Here is a 20394-nt window from a genome sequence, read left to right on the forward strand (position 1 = left end):
ATGTTTTGAACTAACTATTTATAATGAAATAGAATATAATATTTTATTTAGGATACGAAAGTCATCCACATAGCACAATTTTTTCAGTAGTTTTTTATATATATTCAAACTACTGGTGTATCCGTAATACCTACACCACAATGAGAATTTTAAAAAAAAACTCGGCTTGGTTGAAAACAAAAATTACATCATATTCACCGCCGCGTAGAAGTTTACGTTTGCTGAGTCCCGCACCTCTCGCGGGTCACACACGTATTTCACCGTGTCAAGTCAAGTGATCAGAACGAACTTCCCACCGTCGTCGTCGTCGCGTCGGTGTAGCACTACGTTAGTTCCAGCGGAGCAAGCTCCAGCCAGTCAGCCGCGAGCTTTGATCGCGATCGGATCGGGCCTTCTTATCTTTCTTAGCTTATTGTTAGCTCCGTTTGCACACCTGTAAACAGCAGGGACCGTTCCGCGGTTCGGTGTTCACTATTATCACCGTGGTTCTGCTGGAAGGTGAATGTGTGATATTCATCGAATGTAGATCTGCTAATAGCTGTTGTTGCAGTTGAAGCGAAATTGGATCGTCGAAAGTATTTTTAACTGGTGCGTATCAAAGTCATGAATTCGTTCTGCCCCAGAGTGAGCTTGCAGAATATTCGAATGTACCGATGGAGTTGGGCTCTGGCGCTATGCCAAATACAGTTACCGCTCCGTGTAGGTTAAGGCCTACAGGTGTTTTCGTCACGGCAGGCGTGATCTACGATGAGGCAGTTAATTAGTCAATTATATATTCGTGATCCATAAGAGATTCGTTTTATGCTAGTAGTAACAGTAAGTTGCTGGTGCAAAACATCCATTCACTTGCAACACCATACTGACAGTTATCGAAGTGACGAACTGTGGCGCATAACGTGAACGTGATTGTTCTGTGTGTTGTTCTGAACTCATAAGGAAACAAGTTGGATTGTGTCACGAGTGGTCTGTGGTAGATGACATCATGTTCCGATTGGAACTGAATGATCATAATAACGAATGGAGAAGGAAAAAAACACAAATGGTGTATGCAAAATAAAGCTGCCGAACCAAACGTAAACCGGCAGAGGCTATACCAAGGTCTGCGGCGTAGATACCGCATGATAGCGGGTTGTTTAGAAGAAGATCGTCTAATGGACGATGTAGTTATCGGTGTTTTGCGAACACAATTGCACTGAGAAGATAAAGTTGGCTCGGTGTAGATACGATGAGATTTGAATACCAACCTTCCTACCGCATAGTTGTTTGTTTAGCCTCACCTTCTGCTGATAATGGTTTGTTTGAATTTGAATATGACTTTAGTGAATGGAATGAAACGATAACATGCGCCCATGTCTGTTGTATGGAATTTGATTTTATAGTTCCAAATAAATGGCGTTTATTGCTGAACGTTGCACGATATTGGTCTGGATAAAATCGATTGAAAAATTGAGTAAGAATTTTTCTGATCATTCACTTCGTCGTTTCCATCGGGAAAGTCGGTTTGTGTTATACTTTTGTCAAGCTCTTAAGTCTAGTTGTAGTTCAAAACGTTGTCAATTCATTCTTGCTCATCTTAAGAATATTTGTTGGAACTTGCATTTCGTATCTTAAATCATATTGTATAGGAATGAAACGTAGCAGTGATAACACACGTTCACAAATCTGGAAGTAATCATGAGATAAAGAAATCAATCATTTCAATACTGAGCTATTCAATGTAGGTATTTGAAATTTTATTATCATTTGTGAATAATGAGGCGGTTTCCGTAAAAAAAAGAAAGATAAATGGCTATTAATCTGGTGCTCTATAGTGTGACACATATATTCGAACAAAAACAAAATCATATGTTTTGTAAATAAAGGCTTTATTTCGAATTTCAGTTTTAGAAGTTGTTTATCCATAGATACCGAACGTAATAAACCATCATTACTCTATTGAATCGCCTTTTATCTGTAGAGTAAGGAGGGGTAAAAGTGCGATGCGGGTAAAAGTGCGATTCGATGATTTATCGATGCAGATTCCGAGTGAATTGACTACATTGGCATGGATGGGTGACTACTTTGACAGCTTAAACCTAACGTAAACTTTGAATGCTTACGAAGCATAGTTGCTGAGTTATGTGCAAATGTTATTTTAGGGCGGTTTTGATGTAATTTTTCATTATACGGCAAATACGTTATCATCAGGAGCATATTACTTGTTGGAAATTTGTAGCAGCGTTTTACATCACTCACATATCGGTTATGAAAATACGGTGAAAAGAATTTACAAAATATATTTCGCTTTTCCACAATTTAATCAACCCCCGTCAAGCGCCTAGCGGGGTAAAAGTGCGATTCACGGACGGGGCAAAAGTGCGATTCATGAACGAGGCAAAAATGTATTGCTAATTAAATACAGCTTTAGGCACTATATTACAGATACTAGAAATGGAAGATCTGCCGAAAACTGCGTGCTCTACAGACGTTGGTCGAAGGAAAACAATGTTTTTCCGCTGATGAAACAAAAAACAAACGTTTGGAAAAGTTTCGATCTGACAGGGGCTGCAATACACCAGCGCAAAATGGGAAAGGTGCACATTGAGAATATTCCTTACGAAAACATAACGCAGATTGAAGATAATATGGTTGCTGCTGTGCTAATTTCATGGATTCGAGCTTCGTACTTTTGCCCCGCGGTAATCGAACTTTTGCCCCGCTGATGGGGTAAAAGTGCGAATCGGCACTTGATCAGAAGAATGAAAAATTTATTTTGCATAACACTATTATTCCAGACGATTTATAGTTGAATGTGAAGACATTGAGTTACTGCATCACTATAATATATTTTGTGGTTGTCCTTCTTTATATCTCAAGAAAATTGATGACAACTTCAAACATCGCACTTATGCCCCGCCCTACTCTATAACCCGCTTCAAACGCTTTTTGAAGTCGTTCCAGGGACGTAAAATGTACTGGTTGGTGACAAAAATTTGAAGACAATTACCATTCTCTCTTGCTACCAGTCTTGCGACATGTTACTACACAAGCACCGAAAAGAAATGCAAGAACAACGAAAACATCTCTTGGTCTACGTGTCATACACTCTTCGATATCAGGAAGAAAATGTCACCAGTCTTGAAGACACTTTTTTGCATTCTCTTTGCTGTTTCGCACGTAAACCAAACATTCAGCTTTCCTCCAAACAACACGGTTTTAAATAAGAAGTTATAGTCACTTTAACAGCTTAGGTCATTCGTGACTTCTACGGGGTTGGGATTTGAACCCGGGTCCTCGGCGTGAGAGGCGTGAATGCTAACCACTACGGCGGGATTGACCCCATATAAATAAGAAGGTCCTCAATACACCTTATTTTTTATCACTGCTCCATACTATTCCAACTACAACTGTAAGAAAAAAGCGATAAATGCATGTCATTTCTACAAGACATTTTGTATGAATGGTCGGCTAACATACGAAAATGTTTGCTTATTATCATGTACGTATTCGGGCTAGTCTCGACACGTGCAAAAGATTGGCACTGTCGATACAGAAACAGTACAGAGCGATGGTATTGGTTAGAGTCTGACATGGCATTGCATGCTGGAAAAAATGTAACCGTTTCGGTCCCTCGTTACGACTCGTTACATGCGGCACGCACTATTTTCATCGGAATATCATCCCATAACCCGTTGGTAACTAACTTATGTCGAATTTGTTTATTCAATCCGGATTGGAACTGGATGAACTTTTTGTGTTCATTTGCTCCTATCTGACAGATAAAATTCATCCAGTTTCAACCCGGATTGAATAAACAAATTCGGCATTAAATTCATCCATCCTTGAGCTTCTGCTGGATGTACCTCCATATAAAAATATTTAGTGGGATCTAATCAGGAAAACTTGGAGGCCATTTGATTTCCGATGTGAAATCCATCAGATTGACTTTGCACCACGTCTGCACAAGATTTGCAGTGTGGGGTGGAGCTCCAACCTGTTGAAAACAGTAATATTCTTCACTATACATTCCCCGAGCGTAAAGCATCAAATTTTATTCTAAGAGACCATTTCTAGATAGTATTACGGATTTGCATTAACTTTCACACTCTTGTCAATACATACAAGAGGAAGTTTCCCTTTTACTGAAATGCCTCTCCATACCATAACCGCTGATGAATCTTGGTATTTGGTAAGATCACTTCGAAATGAGTGCCAACGGAGCAGCATTTTGCATCTTTTCTGCCGTTTTTGTTTAGATACTCCGTTAATCCATGGATTTTCATTCATTTTCAAAATTCGACAAAGAGATTCCCTGTTAATATTCAGTTCAACTGCCATTTTCTGTGCGACCGGTCGCAACTGCGACGAATTCGCTCTCGAACAACTTTTTTGGCCTCTGCAGTTCTAATGCTCCGTTTTTTTCTGTTTTTTACGGTTTTCAATAGATCCCGTCTCTACAAATCTTCTTACTGTATAAGATACAAATCCTCGTGTTATGCCGAGATGTTTGAGGTCACGAAAAATAGTGCTACATGTAGCACCGTTTCGGAATGTATTTATTCCCAAGTAACATTTTTTTTGTATAATAGCTTATCAAGCACTTGTTTCACGGGAATTACCTGTACAATAGTTTATTAAGCTATTAAACCACAAAAATATTTCTTGGGTTATCAACGAACGCTACTCAAACATTCGGGTTCGTGCATACCGAACGAGACACAATATGAAAATGAATCAGGTATCAGGTATCAGCATCTTTGGCTCGAGCAGCACGTTCCTCACAATCATGTGGAAGATTTGTGCCTTGCCCGTGTCATCATTTACCTGATGAGGACGGGAAGGAAAACAGGAGGAATAGGAAGGGGTGGATGAGGAATTTGGACAAACACAAACACATACATACCGAGAGATTTTTGTACCCCCGAGGGGATACTGCAATCCTTGGTAGTTAACTTATCAATAGTACACCCTCTGGGGGGTATACTCATGATAAATAAGAGCTTATAGCTCAATACCGCTTTCGGTAAGAAACATCAAAATGTCTCGTAATTTTAGTTTCCTAAAATCAGATTCATTTAAGAGGTAGGATCTAAAGATCCTATGATGCAATTGTGCTACTGCAGGACAGTTGCAAATTACGTGATATGGCGTACCGATAAATTACAATGAAACGATTCAGCTCGCTGAATCGTAGCCATATGATAATTTAGTCTGCAGTGACCAGTCAGTGATCTGACAAGAATACTGCAATTTACCTTTGAGTGTTGCGAAAGAAATTTCGCAACCTTCTCAGAAGGCTTAACAATGATACTTTTCGTTTGACGACAAGTTTCAAGATTTTCCCAATAACGTTCATGTTCAGATGAAAACCAAGATCGAATCTTTTGTTTTATCCAACATGCCGCAATTGGTAAAGCAGGTTCCGGTCCGAAAACCGACTTTTCTGCTCCAGATCTTGCTAGTTCATCAGCCCATTCATTTCCGGTTATACCAGAATGGTCAGGAACTCAAACCAGATGAACGGCATTTAGAATGCTTAGTTCTTCTAATTGGGTGTGGCAGGCGATGACTGTTTTAGATTAAGAATTAGCCGCACAAAGAGCTTTTATAGCGGCTTGACTATCAGAACAGAAGTAGATAATCTTGCCTATTAGTTCTTTATGAAGTGCAAACTGAGCTTCGCACATAATTCCAAAGATTTCAGCTTGAAAAACGGTGCAGTAACTACCCAACGCATATGATTCCTCCAATTCCAGCTCACGGCACTAAACACCAGCACACAGGAACCATCGGTATAACAGACCACATAGTCGGAAATTTTCCTTTCCATGTAGCCTGACATCCACTCCTCTCTAGGAGGAAAGTCGCTTGAGAAAGTCCTATACGGGAAAGTACGCATGAGTGTTACATCGCTAGGAGCAAGGGCAAACTTGTCCTCAGCAACAATTTGCGACCACAATCGAGTATGACCAGTGGAACCGTCCACAGACTGCCAAAGGCCAATCGCGTGCAGTCGATAAGCACATATTAGTGCCTCTTGCTTCAGGTGGAAGTGTAGAGGTTTAATATTGAAAATAGCTTCTAGGGCGGCAGTAGGAGTTGTAGTAAATGCACCAGACATTGCCATTAACCACATCCTTTGAAGATGGTTTAGCTTTGTCTGGACAGTCACAATTTCCCCTCTCTGCCACCATACAAGACAACCATACGCCAGTATTGGTCTTACAACGACCGTGTATCGACTCCGTTAAGAATTTTCAAAATTAACGGGTGGCAACTAAAATTTTGGAATTTTTTCTCAAGCTGTCAAAAAAAGACAAAGATACATGATGAAGATCTGGTTAATTAAAGATACATTACCCATTGTTGAAAAAAAAATTAGTGTACATTTGAAAATGGTCCGTAATCGGCTGTTCGGCGAATCTTTCGTTTGACATCGAAACAGGAGCGTTGTACGGCCGTCATGTCAACTTTGCGCATGCATCTCTTGATTCTACAAATCAACTTTTTGCAATTCGTGGCTCTCCAGTTAATTTTGTACACCAAGGAACTCAAAATCCCGAAGAAATCTTCGATTGGGCGCACCGAGACAGACTTTCCGGGTCGTGGTTTTTGGGTAAAAATGGGATCGAATGGGTTTTCAGGAACGATTGTGTTTTTTGGCGTAATGCGATGATGCTATATCCGACCAAAACACGTATTGTCCAACTGCATGATGTTTTTGTAGAAACCGGATCAATATTTTTAGCAAACATTCGCCTGATGCATCTGATTGCCAAACCAGAGGGCTTGTTGTTGAAGAAACGAGAAAGAGAACGATGTCCTGCGTCCATAATTTTGGCTGGTCTTCCACTACCTTGCTTGCGAATAGTTGTTGGGCATCTTAGGATATGGTAAACAGTCGAAGCCGCAACATATTTGCTTTTTAAATGTTGTACCGTATACTTTTTGCCGAGATTTCTGTTGCAGTTCGTAGAAGTGTACAACGCGCTCCCGAAATGCTTCTTGTTTCGACGCCATTTTTAGCAAAACTGGGCAAGCATAAACAAAACAAAAAATATTAACTAAAAGAGGAAAGAGAGAACTAACACATACATACTCTTATTCCTCTCTGAGTCCGTCTGTTGTCGAACATTAGGGCCGCAAAAAAATTCCAAAATTTTAGTTGCCACCCGTTAGTGATGTGTGAAGCAATCGGCAAATTTCCCTTGGAGTTTTCTGGGAAAAAAGGAACCCCCGAATTTTTGAAATATGATTTTCATTTATAAGAACACTAACTATGCCTGCATATGAAAAGTTCTTGAAATTCTGAGATCTTTTGACGCATTTTGTAGAATAATTTTGAAAAATGCCACTATACTAGATTGACAGCTAAGCAATATGCTAAGAGTGTTGATATATTGCAAGATGATTCACCTTATATTCCATGTGAGTCAGCTTCCAGGACAGAAGATCAGAAAGTAGATGCAAATTTTCCATGATTGTGTTAATTATCATCTAGTTGCCATCAAAACACTTTTTAATCACGCATTTCGGCCATAAATAGAACAAACCATGTGCTTGAATTAAACTGGTAGCTCTAAAAGCTCCGTTTCATTAACCCTCTAACGGATAACATCGTAAAAATGATGCTATCAACCTAATTACTATTTCTTGATGAAAGTACACTCAAAACAAGTTTGATGCTCATGTATATTTAATAGTCTGAAAGAGCGGTAGGTAAGAAATAGTCTAAATTTTTTTTTTCGTTTTTCGTAACACTCTACTCAGTCTAAATGTTCAAATTGTGTAGAACTCCAGATAGGGTCCAAACAGATTGGTTACTCTACTCACAGAACAATTTCGAGGCCAATCATTTTTTTTCTAAAATCCTGTTTCTTTAAAAGTAAAAGTGATCAAAATTCGTGAAATAATTGTTTTCACAATTATCCTAAATCAATCGCAATTGTCAAGAAATGCGTTCGGAACATATGTATCATATTGGCCATTCAAACCAAATTTTATATACGGTTCTAGGATCCTAAAGGCGAATCTGTTAGAGGGTTTAATATAGCGACGCCAGCGATGTTACTTGGGATAGAAACATAGAATAGAATTTTGCCAACCCTCCTCGGGTCGCCTCGAGAAGTGAGAACTATCAAGATCTAAACCACAAGATCATGGTATTGTTTGCCAAAAATCCATTGATTATGATGTATTTAAGCAGTGCTAAAATAAACTCGAGCGATATCAGAAAAATGAAATAAAAATTGGACGGAATACGCCACGTTATGTTCCAATTATCTGTTTGATAATTTAATTATATCTAATTAATCTTGCTGCTGATGACAAATTTTCCGAAGTCTAGTTAATAGCGAAGTCACGCATAGAACTGTAACATTTTGTTCTGAGCTGAATGCTAGTGTCTGTCAACCGACGAGTTCTATGAACGGAAATTTAGCCGAAATTTGAGTTTGAAAATGACTACTTGGATTTATAACGTGATAAAAATGGCACTGGAAAACAGAGATTTACAGAGATCTGTAGCTTCTACATCATCTCTCTGACCAAAAAGGTTGTTTCTTGAATAGGGTACGGGAGGGTATTTCCAGCACGCTACTAAATTCGGCATACATTACCTTTTTTTTTGCTGCGCTTTCCCAACTAAAAAAATTGCCGCTATATAACAATACTTAAACGAATGTAGCACTCATAAGCTTTAATGTGTTATAACCATTTTCATAAAAATGTAAGTAACTTGCTGAATTTTGTTCAATAAACATCAAAACCACTGTTTTTCCACTGGCACGTAATCAGGCTGAAAAAACCAGCAACAATCGCTTACGCGTATCCGCTCTTGATGATGGTTTGGAAAACACACAATTATGATCACGTTTACTTATTCTAGCAACTAAACAGCTGTGAATATGGTGTCACAGAACAATTCTACTTCTTTTTATCACGGAAGAACACAAAAATTCCCCACTGATATGTAAATATGAATCAATTTTCATCCACTAGCGATTTGCAGCATTTTGCTTTTAATTTCAGCATATGGTGCTTTATTTACACTACTACCAAGGTGTGATGCAGTTGCGCCTGAAACTCTTCTATCGTGTTGACATAGCTAGTATTTGAGTGACAACCACTTGCTTCTGGTGCTAATGTATATGTACGATTCAATGATACAGTAGCTTCAGCGGCAAGTTATTGTCAGTGTAAAACTAGTTATCTTCAACGAGCCAGTATCTAGGCAACACCGACACGTTTTTTTCATGTGTGGACTCATCACTGCGACCGGTATAGTTGATCTATTGTGATATCGCCCGGGTGTTTGCTGTATGACCTGCACTGCATTTCTTTTTGCCATAATCGCTATTGAATGAGCGATATGCTTATTAAATTTTATGCGTGCTTGTGTGTATTCTGGGGTTTACCCTTCCTTCAAAGCTTGATCTACTTTACCCACTTATTATTCGCTGCCAGTACTATACCGTATTATAGCCGTCCCTTGCGAGGACTCATTCGTACCTCTGACCAGTACACTTAACTATAGGAGGGACATTTGCACTGTCAAGAGGCTTCAGAGGGTAAATATAGCATTCAGCATGAAGGAAGGGTAAATGAAGGGCCTGAGAATGAACCCATGCTGAAGTCACTTGACAAGGAATGGCTTGATTCTACTAAGATTCGACACCGACACGTTATCCATCGGTCTCTCTTTTGATCTGTTTTTGAAAAACATCTAATCCTTGTGCAGGCTATTTCGGCCGGTCGGATTTAAAAAACACAGACACCACTATAGAAAATAAGCCCTATTTAGTCGCAGCGACTTCATCATTTCTCGCGACTATAACTCAAATTCAGCAGCGTTTCATTAAGACCAAAATACATGCCGATATTCAGTAAACATTATTCTATCAACTGATATAAAAATCTTGTCTCGAATGAATATAGTTTGAACGTAATTCCTGAATATTGTTTAGGCTACCGCTTAATGGGCTGAAAATACCCTCCCAAATGCCTAGATTAATTCTAAAGGACAAATAGTGGTGTAGAAAGTAAAATCATTCGCAAGACAGTTTAAATGCACTAGTGCATTGAATATTTTTATATCGTACAGACAATTGTTGATGTACTTTTAAGATATCGTGGCTATTTTTGCAACGTTCACGTGCTTCCTATTGAAAACCAAATCAACCCAATAAGTGCCTATTATTAAAATTCTAGAGAAGTTTTAAATCCGTTTTAATAAAATCACTGAAGAAAATTTCTTTCAATTAAGTTTAAAATGTGCTCCATAATTGCGTTTCGAACAATATTTTTAAATGTATCTGCATGAGTCACATTTAATTAACGTGTTACTATCTGACAACTTATGTTACTATTAGACAACTTATATAATACGTTTTGAAAATTATCCTTGATGCTGCCATATTCTTCCATGAAAAACGTTGACACTTTGATGAATCAGCTAATTCTCCATAACGATAACAATCAACTTTTTCCTGTTCAATCAACAGATTTTTCGTGTGTCATAATAATAGACTGGCAGATCTGTGCTCCCCGAGCCGGAACATTACCCACACTAACATTGGAGCAGACTTACGCAAGCTCAGCCCGATACGGCGTCGTTGTCGTCGTCGTATATTCTGATGTGACAGTAAAGTGCAGTGATTTCACGAAGCTACTCCATCTGTTCGAACAAAAAAGGTAAGTCAACAGCAAAACTTTGACCGCGTGACACGTGTCTGGGTTTGCAATTAGCAACTTCGATCAACTCGAACGGTATCGGATCATCTCGCCTTGGGGCTAATCGATCGGAATATGATTGTCACATATTCGCGAAGCAAAAATGAGTTCAATAATAATTAGGACTGCGTCAAATTGTTCCACAAACAGCTGCTGGACAAATAAACAACTTTTCAACACCGATTGTTACACAGACTCGATCAAGTCTTGCTCGGTTAGCACATACATTGGGTGCAGCTTGTTGTAAACTAGAATGACATTGAAGTTTCATTTCATGATTGAAAATTCTAAAAAAGTCAAAAATAAAATTATTGCCACCCTAGCAAACTCATCGCAATAAAAGCTGATCTTTGATGATTGACTTCTGAAAACATTGTTTCACACGTTCACGAAAAAAAAAACTATTAGAATAACACCCACTGAACAATTCGTTCTCGTGACGATCAATGAGACGCCTTCGCTTTTTTAAGGGGAATATGTAATTGAGTAGACTGCACCAATCGTGTAACTTATGAGTCGTAAGATCAGTAAATTAAAATTTGAAATCAACAATATTTTGTTGAGCATAACAATACTTTCTACCAAAACTACAAATATTTTTGTACTCAAAATTCTACTCGTGAGCTGATCTACTTCAATCAAAATTTAAACAACTAGGTGATACTAGGTCACAAATAATAACCCCAATCAGCATTCGTTGGCAAAAAGTTTAACGTCAACTCATAAATTGGTTATTTATTATGTCGGATCGTCCTACTCCCCTGAACATGTGAACAATCGTCAATCGGTAATGTGCGTTGGATGTACCTATGTAGAGTTTAAATATCATGCGCCTCACAGGTTGGTAAACTAAAATAGCGCGCATACTGAATAGAACAAGTTTCCCTAAATAGACGACTTCGGGTTGGCTGATTAAACACAGGTTTAGTCATCCGACGAGAAGCGCCATACACGCCATGATGAATGGTTGCGTGATTTAAATGGGCATTTGAAGCAAATATTTAATTAAGTTTTGCGAAGTACTTATTATCGTTTTAGATTTTTATTTTGAGCTTTTGATTTTGATCCTCGTCACGCCTGACAGTGACGCTGGGGGTCTTAGTTTGCTCGTTAATCTCGGCTAGCGTTACTGGATCAGAACGTTATCAGTGCAACTCTTCTCATTTCCTGTTGGTAAGTTCAGTATGTGAAAAAGTTAAGGAAACAAAAAGTCCTCCATCCACCGAAATACTGTTGAAGCCTTGCTCCAGCTCCGCGTCCAGCAATCCGTCAGAAACGTGTGTTTCGCTCGGACTGCACATTTTTGTGCCTTTGCACGTCTCTCCATCTATTTTTGGGATTGTTGGGTTTCCTTTCCTTGCTTGCTTCAGATAGTATTGGAACAAAAACAATTGCGTGTATTTCAGTTATTTATCATTGTATTCAAGATCTTTTCTTACAAAAATGTAGCATTTTCTTCATACTTTTAAGAAAAAATACGGCTAAAATTGTTCGTCATGGTTTCGAAGGAATTCTCGAACTTTTCCTATAATATAGCTCATTGGGCGGCGCACACTTTCTTCGTCCATCGTTTTGGCTATCTTATTCTACTAGGTCTTCATCTGATTGATGTCTTTGACAACTTTTCCCTTTGCCTTGAGTGTCCTCTTCATGATTGCCCAGTATTTCTCAATAGGGCGGAACTGGGGGCAATAGGGTAGGTTAAGGTCTTTCGGAACGAGCTGGACCACTTGCTCTGCATACCATTCTTGAACGACTTTGCTGTAATGACAGGTTGCCAAATCTGGCCAAAACATCATGGGATGGTGGTGGGATCAAATGAATGGCAAAATTCGTTTTTGGACACACTCCTTTTGGTACAGTTCCGACGTCATTGTCTTATTTGTAACGAAAACTTTCGTTTTTCCTCCACAGCTGCAAGTGCCCTGCCAAATCATAAGTTTTCGTGCAAATTTGTCGGCAAAAACAAAATTACATTTGCTTGGAACATCCCCCCGACCCGTTGCCAAGTAAAATTTTTGACCTGGCATTCATCGTCCATCAGAACTTCGAAAGTCGAACTTGGTTAGCATCCGGTCGTATAGCTTTCGAGCACGGATTTTGGCCACACTATTCTGGTTTATGGTTCGGTTTGGCTGTTTGCTTGCTCGATACGACTTGATTCCTTGCCGGAGTCGCATTCTCCTCACGGTACTATGGGCAGCACCGAATTTTCTGGCCAAATCACGGTCCGGCAGATTGGGATTCCTCTTGATGGTCTTCAAAATCTTAGCACGCAGTTTCCGGTCGACAGTTCCACTCCGATGATTAGCTTAAGGCTTCCGAATCGTCGTCAATGTTTCCTAATACCGTTTGATAACGCGCCATACGGTATTTCAGGGCAATTTCAGCAGTTTAGATAGCCTAGATGCAGACCACAGTGGATTTTCCAAATAACTGTGCACAACTTTTTCCCTTCTTTCGGTTTCCATGTTTTTTGTTTACAAAATACAGTAGTTTTGCGGAATGTCAAAAATACATAGGTGAAGCTAACAAAATTTCCGACACTTGGACGCCAAGACTTCCAAATCCGTCCACCAAGAGCGCCACAATATGAGTTCCAGTTTGTTCCAATTATAAATGATGAAAGCTTTATTTGAACTTATAATTGCTTTTTACCAGTTTAGAGCATACGAAGCGGTTTACTACAGCAAGGTCTTGTACCATTCAGGCTCCAACTGACTTCAGATATTGGTATTTAGTGATATGCCGTCCTAAGACATAGGCTACTGATCTCCAGTTCCTTGGACACAGTATACTCCCCACCAGATCGCGCACCACCTGATCAAACCATCTTGCTCGCTACGCCCTTGGTCGTCTTCTGCTTACCTGATTTGAAGTAAACACCATTTTTGCACGGTAGTTATCCGGCATTCTAGTAACCTGCCCATCGTATTCGTCCAGCTTTAGCCACTTTTTGAATATTGTATTCATCATATAGCGTGCGATCCTCTGCCTCCATACTCCGTTCTCCGTTTACCGCCGAGGTTGATCTTAGCACACGTCTTTTGAAAACTCCGAGCATTCACAGGTCATCCTCGAGTATTGTCTACGTTTCATGCCCGTAGCATACAACTGGTCTAATGAGTGTCTTGTAAGGGTACACTTTGTACGAGGGCTTAATCTGTTCGACCGCAATCGCGTGTGAAATAGTAAGCACAACTTCCGCTGCTAATACGCCTTCGAATCTCGGGGCTGGTGGCATTGTTCCCCCGTTACCAGTGAATCGAAGATCGAAGAATTCGTTAGCTACCTCAAACTCATCGCCGTCGATCGGTATACTACTGCCCAAACGGCGTCGGTCAGCCTAGGTTCCGCTGGTCAGCATGTTTACATTGTTATTGTTATTATGTAATTGTTTTACTTTTAACCCAAACCTTTCTGCTTCGCACTTCAGTCTAATGTAACGTTAGCCACTGCCACATGCCATCGACAAAGCAGACGAACTGAGTAGATTAGATGAAGATCGTAGCGCTATATTGCAGTGTCTTGTAGCGGCATGATACCTGGTAACAGCAGGAGAGACCATCAGCTTGACGAAGCCCTCTGTGTGATTCGAAACTCGACAATTTACTCGAAATCCGAATACGGCACGGTATATCATCCATCGTAGATTGAATCAGTTTCCATAGCTTTTTTCGCTCTATTGTATCACATGCAGCTTTGAAGTCAACGAAGAAATGGCGCGTGGGATTTCTGTATTCACGGCTTTTTTGGAGGATCTTCCGCAGTGTAAATATTAGATCCAGTGTTCACCGTTCTTTATCAAAGTCGGTTTGAAAAAATCCCACAAATCTGTTCACAATTGGTGATAGTTGGCGGGAAATGACCTGGGACAGCACTATTTAGTCGGCATTGAAACCGACGATCGCACAATAGTTCTCACAGCCAAATTTGTCAGCCTTTATGTATATCGGGCAGATAATCTCATCTTTTCATTTCTCCGGTAGCTGTTCTGTATTCCAAACTCTAACAATTAGCTGGTCAGATAAGAGGACAGCTTTACTAGTCCGATGCCATTTTTCCCAGCCGATTTATTGTTATTTAGTCGCATGATGGTCTCTTTAACTTCGCCTATCGCTGGGGCTGGAACTTCTTCGTTTGTCGTACCATCGAAACTGCTCCATTCGGGTGTTCGTCGAAGTGCTGCTTGCCACCTTTCGGTCACCTGAAGATCGTCCGTCAAAATATTGCCATTCTTATCCCGACACTAAAGAAACTGACTAAAGAAAAGACACTGGAGCTCAGTCACTCACGGCCTCCTGTCATCATTAAACCTGATTTGCTCAACGATGATTGTTGTGCGTGACTCTGTTCAAAGTTGCTAGGAAAAGTTCGAACAATATTTTTTCGAGTTCAACATTTAGGCGATTTTATGAACTGTACGATGCAAATTTGATTGCCTGGTGTTTTCGTTAGGCAGCACGGATCGATTTCGTGATGATACGATGATATTTGTTGCCGTTTGCTTACAGTCATTATTTTCAGTCGCGTTCATCGACTGATACTCCGCAAGTTTTCGAGCAACAGATTCAGAAGGTTTCATCGAGATTCATGCGCACTTGGTTTCGACGAATGGACTATGAGTTCCTATGTCAGTTCTTTAGTCAGTTTCTTTACCCGACACAGTTCGGCTCGCGGCACAACGTCGGAATTCGTTTAATTTCTGGTAGAACTTTCGCATTTCCTGAGAACGAAGTAGCCGCTCCAACTCCGCAGACATTTCTCCCGAAACATTTGGGTTGGCTGCATCTGCTTTTGGTTGTGTTTTTCCACGTTCTGACGTGTGGCATTGCGCATCTTTGCCCATTGACTTAATTCTGAAACACTGCGATGTCATGGACATGTTTTTCCATAAATTGTTTCATGTCATCTGCATATACAAGTACTTTGGAGTGCTTAAGTAAGAAGGACAAATCAATTACGTGTAAGATGAAAAGAAGTGGCACTAAGTGAGAACCCTGGGGAACCCCAGAGGTGACATCAATAGGGTCAAAGGTGATATTTTAAAAGTGGATAATTTGTTTGCGTTCCGTTAAATATAACTGAAGCCAATTCAGGAGTCTGGATTCTATTCTAATTTTTGCTAATTTGAAGAGTAATAGTAAAACGTCTATTCTGTCAAATGTATTATTAAAGTCCGTGTTGATAGCTTCTACGTGGTTGCCATTGTCCATTGTATTCAGAGTGAAAGATGTAAATTCCAGATCTATAAAAAAGCTGTGTTACTGACTTATAGTTCTGTGTTTTACTTGCTCACATTTTTTATTAACAATTGATTCAAATAGTTTAGAAATGCAAAAGATATTGGCAATTTCACAATATTTGCGGATGTCCATATTATATATTTACATATTTCTGGGAATTCTCAATTTTTCAGAGACATGCCAAATGGGCATTGTAAGTGGTGAGTAAAGTCACTCGTCGAGATGATATTCCTAGCAAGTTCAAATTCGGTTTTGCCGATAAATCCGCACGAAAGCTTTATGATCTGGCAAGGTCATATCAAACAAGGCCATGGATTCCTTAATGTGCAAGCAGGAGTTTCCCTGCCCAATTGAGAAATATTGAGCAATTGTCGAACAGAAGTTGATAAAGAGTGGAAAGGCGACTCAGGATGCGACAAAGGTGAAGAGATGGCGAAATAAAATGGCTGCTTAGGCTACCATACAGAGTGCCCATAGTACCATGAAAAGTTCGAGATTTCATCAAAACCACATAGGAATAATTATTTTGCTATTTTTCTTTTAAATTACAATAAATAACCTTCATTTTGAGTACTCAACATTTTTATTTCATTAGCATGGTTCCGAGATAAATCCGTATATAAAACCAAAACGCAAAATTGCCAATAAAATCTTCACTTCATTGCAGATGGGAAACATTTTGTGTAAGGAACCCAAAAACAACAACTCGCAACGTCCTGGTAAAATGTTCAACTATTTTGGCAGTGCCGTAAGTATCGACGCTGAGAAATACACAAGCTGATCACCACAAACATAAATTATTTTTCATAGGTTTGTCCCAGTGGTATAGGCAAAAGTAAACCCGGAATCAACAAAACCTACCTTGGTCGTCATGTGTAATGTTGCTTAACATAAGTATTTGGCTTTCAGTAACAATTAAATCTTTTCAGTTTGGAAACTAACTCGAAACCGGACGCTCATGGCAATTGGCATAGTTCTACGTTAGTTGTCCCAGATGGTGCTGATAGCAATATAATTGACCGTCCACCAGTGGCCCCACCTCGTAAGAAAAGAGCCACATTGGAACGTGGAGTTCCTCCAAGTTCGCTGAAAGTTAAAAACGGTTTCAAGGATGTTTTTGGTCCCGACAGTCGCCGTGCGTCACACGATGTTCAGATGACGAAGTCTGCATCAACCGACGTTGCACGAGACACCGTCGACGAGGGATTGCAGGGTCGGTCTCAGTCATGCTACGAAATTGACGCAAAAGTTGATGCTTTTAGTGATTTCTCTATAATTCCAACCAATACGGAGTTGGAAAAACCGGAAATTAAAATAAGATCAGCAACTAACATAGCAGATAGGGCGGCAAAAGTTGGAAACCGTAAGTCCGATCGTTTGCTTGGTGAAAATTTATCGGCTTCTTTGTCGTTCGAACCGGTTGTGACGGAGAGACGTAGAAGTTCCAAAAAAGGAATGGACGATTTAGATAAAATCGACAAGTTCATAGAAACGAACGTTTTTAATGTAAGATCTGAAATAACTGATCGCAAAAACAGTCTTGGAAGAGATAAAAAAGAATTGAGTCGAGAGAATTCTCCTACACAACCGAAAGTTTTAGAAAACAAAGGATCTGAGTCAGATCAAGAAAAGGAACGAAAACTAATTAAATACATCGATGACACCGTGGGCAAAGAAAACAATCTAGGTAAAAAAGCGGAGTTTTTGATGGCAATGCTTGAAGATTATCCGGAAGATCAATATTTAGGTATGGTTCCCGTCGAAGAACCGATAATTGTGCCTCGGAAACGCAAAAGTCGTCACATTTGTGACGATACCGATCACATGCACGATATGCTACACAAACACGAAAAGGAAAACGAACCAGCGAAAGTTTTAATCACAACGGAAGCATCAATAGAGACTCCCCCGCGAAAGCCTAACCGTGACTTTGGGAAGTACCTGATAGCCATGAACGGTTACAGCGATTCCGATGAATCCAATTCAGCAAAAGTTATTCGTAAGCAGCGTCCACTAAACCGAAAAACTTTACCTACGCCTCCACCGCCACGTAAATTGCCAAAGAGTTTATCGGAAACCCAGCTTCGTCTGGGATTAGTGAACACTGCTACTATTGAGCAAACCGATGATTCAGAAAACAAGAAAGCCCACAGCCCACGAACCTTGAAACGAATCATTTCCATGCCAACTAACGCTAATCTTATCATAAAGCAGGCAACGGGCAGTCCAACCCCTCCGCTGGTGAAAAGTAACAGTTCCAGTTCATTTCTGATCAAAGACTTACAGAAAGCTCACCTAGCGATGGGAAACTTCATCCCGGAAGATCATCGCTTCAATGCAGCGGACGAGCTGGTTAAGCCCAAATCTCGGCTAAAGACTCGAAAGATATCGATTAAATCCAATGAGAGTAGTTCTACGGCAACCCCAACCCAGGAAACAATACCGCCCAAATTTACCATCGGCAGCCGAGAGGTCGTACGGTCATCTTCGAAACCAGTTAAGGCAGACCCACCGGAAGTTCCCAGACGAAAGCGAACCTTAACAGAGGAATCAAACCATCATCCGCTGTTGAAACCGGTCACACGAAAGCAACCGCTACCGAAAGAGATTCTCGGATATGATTTGGGAACTTTCATGGTATCTTCGCAAGCACTGCATCATCACGATATAGCGAGTGTGATTGAAATGGTATACAGTGCTTGTGAAAGCGAAGAGAATTTCATAAAGGAGTTCCAGAAGTACCTGGAAGATGCTATCACCGAAGAGGTCAACGATCCCAACTCGAAGTATCCGGAAAGTGCAAAGCTGCGGGAAAAAATAAAAAGCAAAGAAAATGTAAAGAAACCGGAAGAAGTGGAAGACAAATTGGAAGATATAAAAATTGATCTAGTCGGTTCGGACGATTCCAACAAGTCGTCCGATATTGATGACTGTTTCGATCCAGAGTTCGAGAAGATTGAGAAGACGGAATTGAACGATCATCTGACGGAAATAGTGGAAGTTAAAAATTCACCGCGTTCGGATAGTAAAGGTAGTGTAGACGATGTAAATGATTGGTTTGAAAGTGGTTCAGAGGTTGGGTCTGTAGTGGAAGGATCGGACAAACTTGGTTCGATGGTTAGCGTGAAGTCTCACGGACCCCGTATGGGTAGACGAGAGAGTATTGAAGACATGGATGATTGGTTCAAGAATCACATCGAATTGTTCCCTGCGAAGGAAACGTTGATAGGTGTTCGAAAGCAACGCCGAGGATCGGACGGTCTGCTAACGTACGATACCAGCAGACAGTATCCGTTCGGTTCGGCAAAGCATCGTCGAGATTCGCTCTCGGCGGAGATGTTTGAAGATATTACCAAAATGCACGAGATGGGTGTCGATAAAGATCAGAAACCGGTTACCTCAGCGACGTTAGTGAAAAATCAACATCGCTTGCAAGAACGACGCGGTTCGGAAGGTACAGTCCAGTCTTACGATACCAGCTGCAAGTACCCATTCGGGGAGCCAAACACGGATTTCCTCAAGGCTTTGGAGGGAGGTGAAGAAGAGCAAACTAGCAACGAAACGATTCCAGTAACGAATATTAACTGCAACGAAAAGGAACAGATACGTGATATTGAGGAATCGAACAAGCCAAAAGGCAGTACCGATCATTCCACATTGTTAAAATTTCTGTCTAATGAAAAGGTAGTTAATTAAACGCCTATTTTATGGTATATTTATTGATTGCGTCAGTATTATCAGGAGTTAGATTGTTGATGCAAACATTAGAGTGGACCGGCTTCACTATAGGTATGAGTTCTCGCTATATGCTAATCAAATATCATACAATGCAGCACAGATTTCTAGGATACGTTTAGACGACTCACGGACCTCATTGGGAACCCGGGTGTAACGAATATACATAACTCAAGTAGATTGAGTAAATCGAGAATGAACTCTAATTTGAGAGATATCGGTTAGATATAAACATCGTATCTTAGGAGAATGTTGCTTATAATGGGTGCTATGTAGAATATTCGAATATTCGTTGTGCCCAAAAGAAATTTCAAATGGAAATCCGTAGAAATCTGTGGCTTAGAAACGTTGTGGTTTGATTGTAAATTGCTGAGTAATAATTTTGTGTTGTCAAGGTAACGCTACAATATTGTTTTAATGACATGTTAAGAGCTAAAACAAAATGTTTTAAGAAAAGTAAATAGCTAGCATTATCCTAAAGTAGGCATAAGGCAAATAAATACACGTTATATTGGCTTTGAATTATTGCTAATTCTTTTAGTATTGAAATATATATATTTGACATAGACACTGCTCCGCACATCTGTCCTTGGTACTACTTTTTTAGTGCACTGATTCTGTTTCGTTGCCAAGCCATTTCTGACAATCACATTCTCTCAACTGAATCATACGTATCCTTAAAGTCTACAAGTCTGCAAGTTAA

General features: G+C 40.0%; 1 protein-coding gene across 1 annotated transcript; it reads left to right on the forward strand.

The window, feature by feature from the left end:
• The first annotated feature begins 390 nt into the window (after positions 1-390).
• LOC128734407 (uncharacterized) lies at positions 391-20191 on the forward strand. Its single transcript, XM_053828604.1, has 5 exons — positions 391-588; positions 10482-10671; positions 16624-16704; positions 16767-16831; positions 16886-20191. The coding sequence occupies exons 3-5, from the start codon at positions 16624-16626 to the stop codon at positions 19650-19652; spliced, it is 2913 nt and encodes a 970-aa protein (XP_053684579.1). The 5' UTR covers positions 391-588; positions 10482-10671; the 3' UTR covers positions 19653-20191.
• The last annotated feature ends 203 nt before the right edge of the window (positions 20192-20394 follow it).

Source organism: Sabethes cyaneus, chromosome 2 (assembly GCF_943734655.1).
Source record: "Sabethes cyaneus chromosome 2, idSabCyanKW18_F2, whole genome shotgun sequence".
Lineage (NCBI taxonomy): Eukaryota > Metazoa > Arthropoda > Insecta > Diptera > Culicidae > Sabethes > Sabethes cyaneus.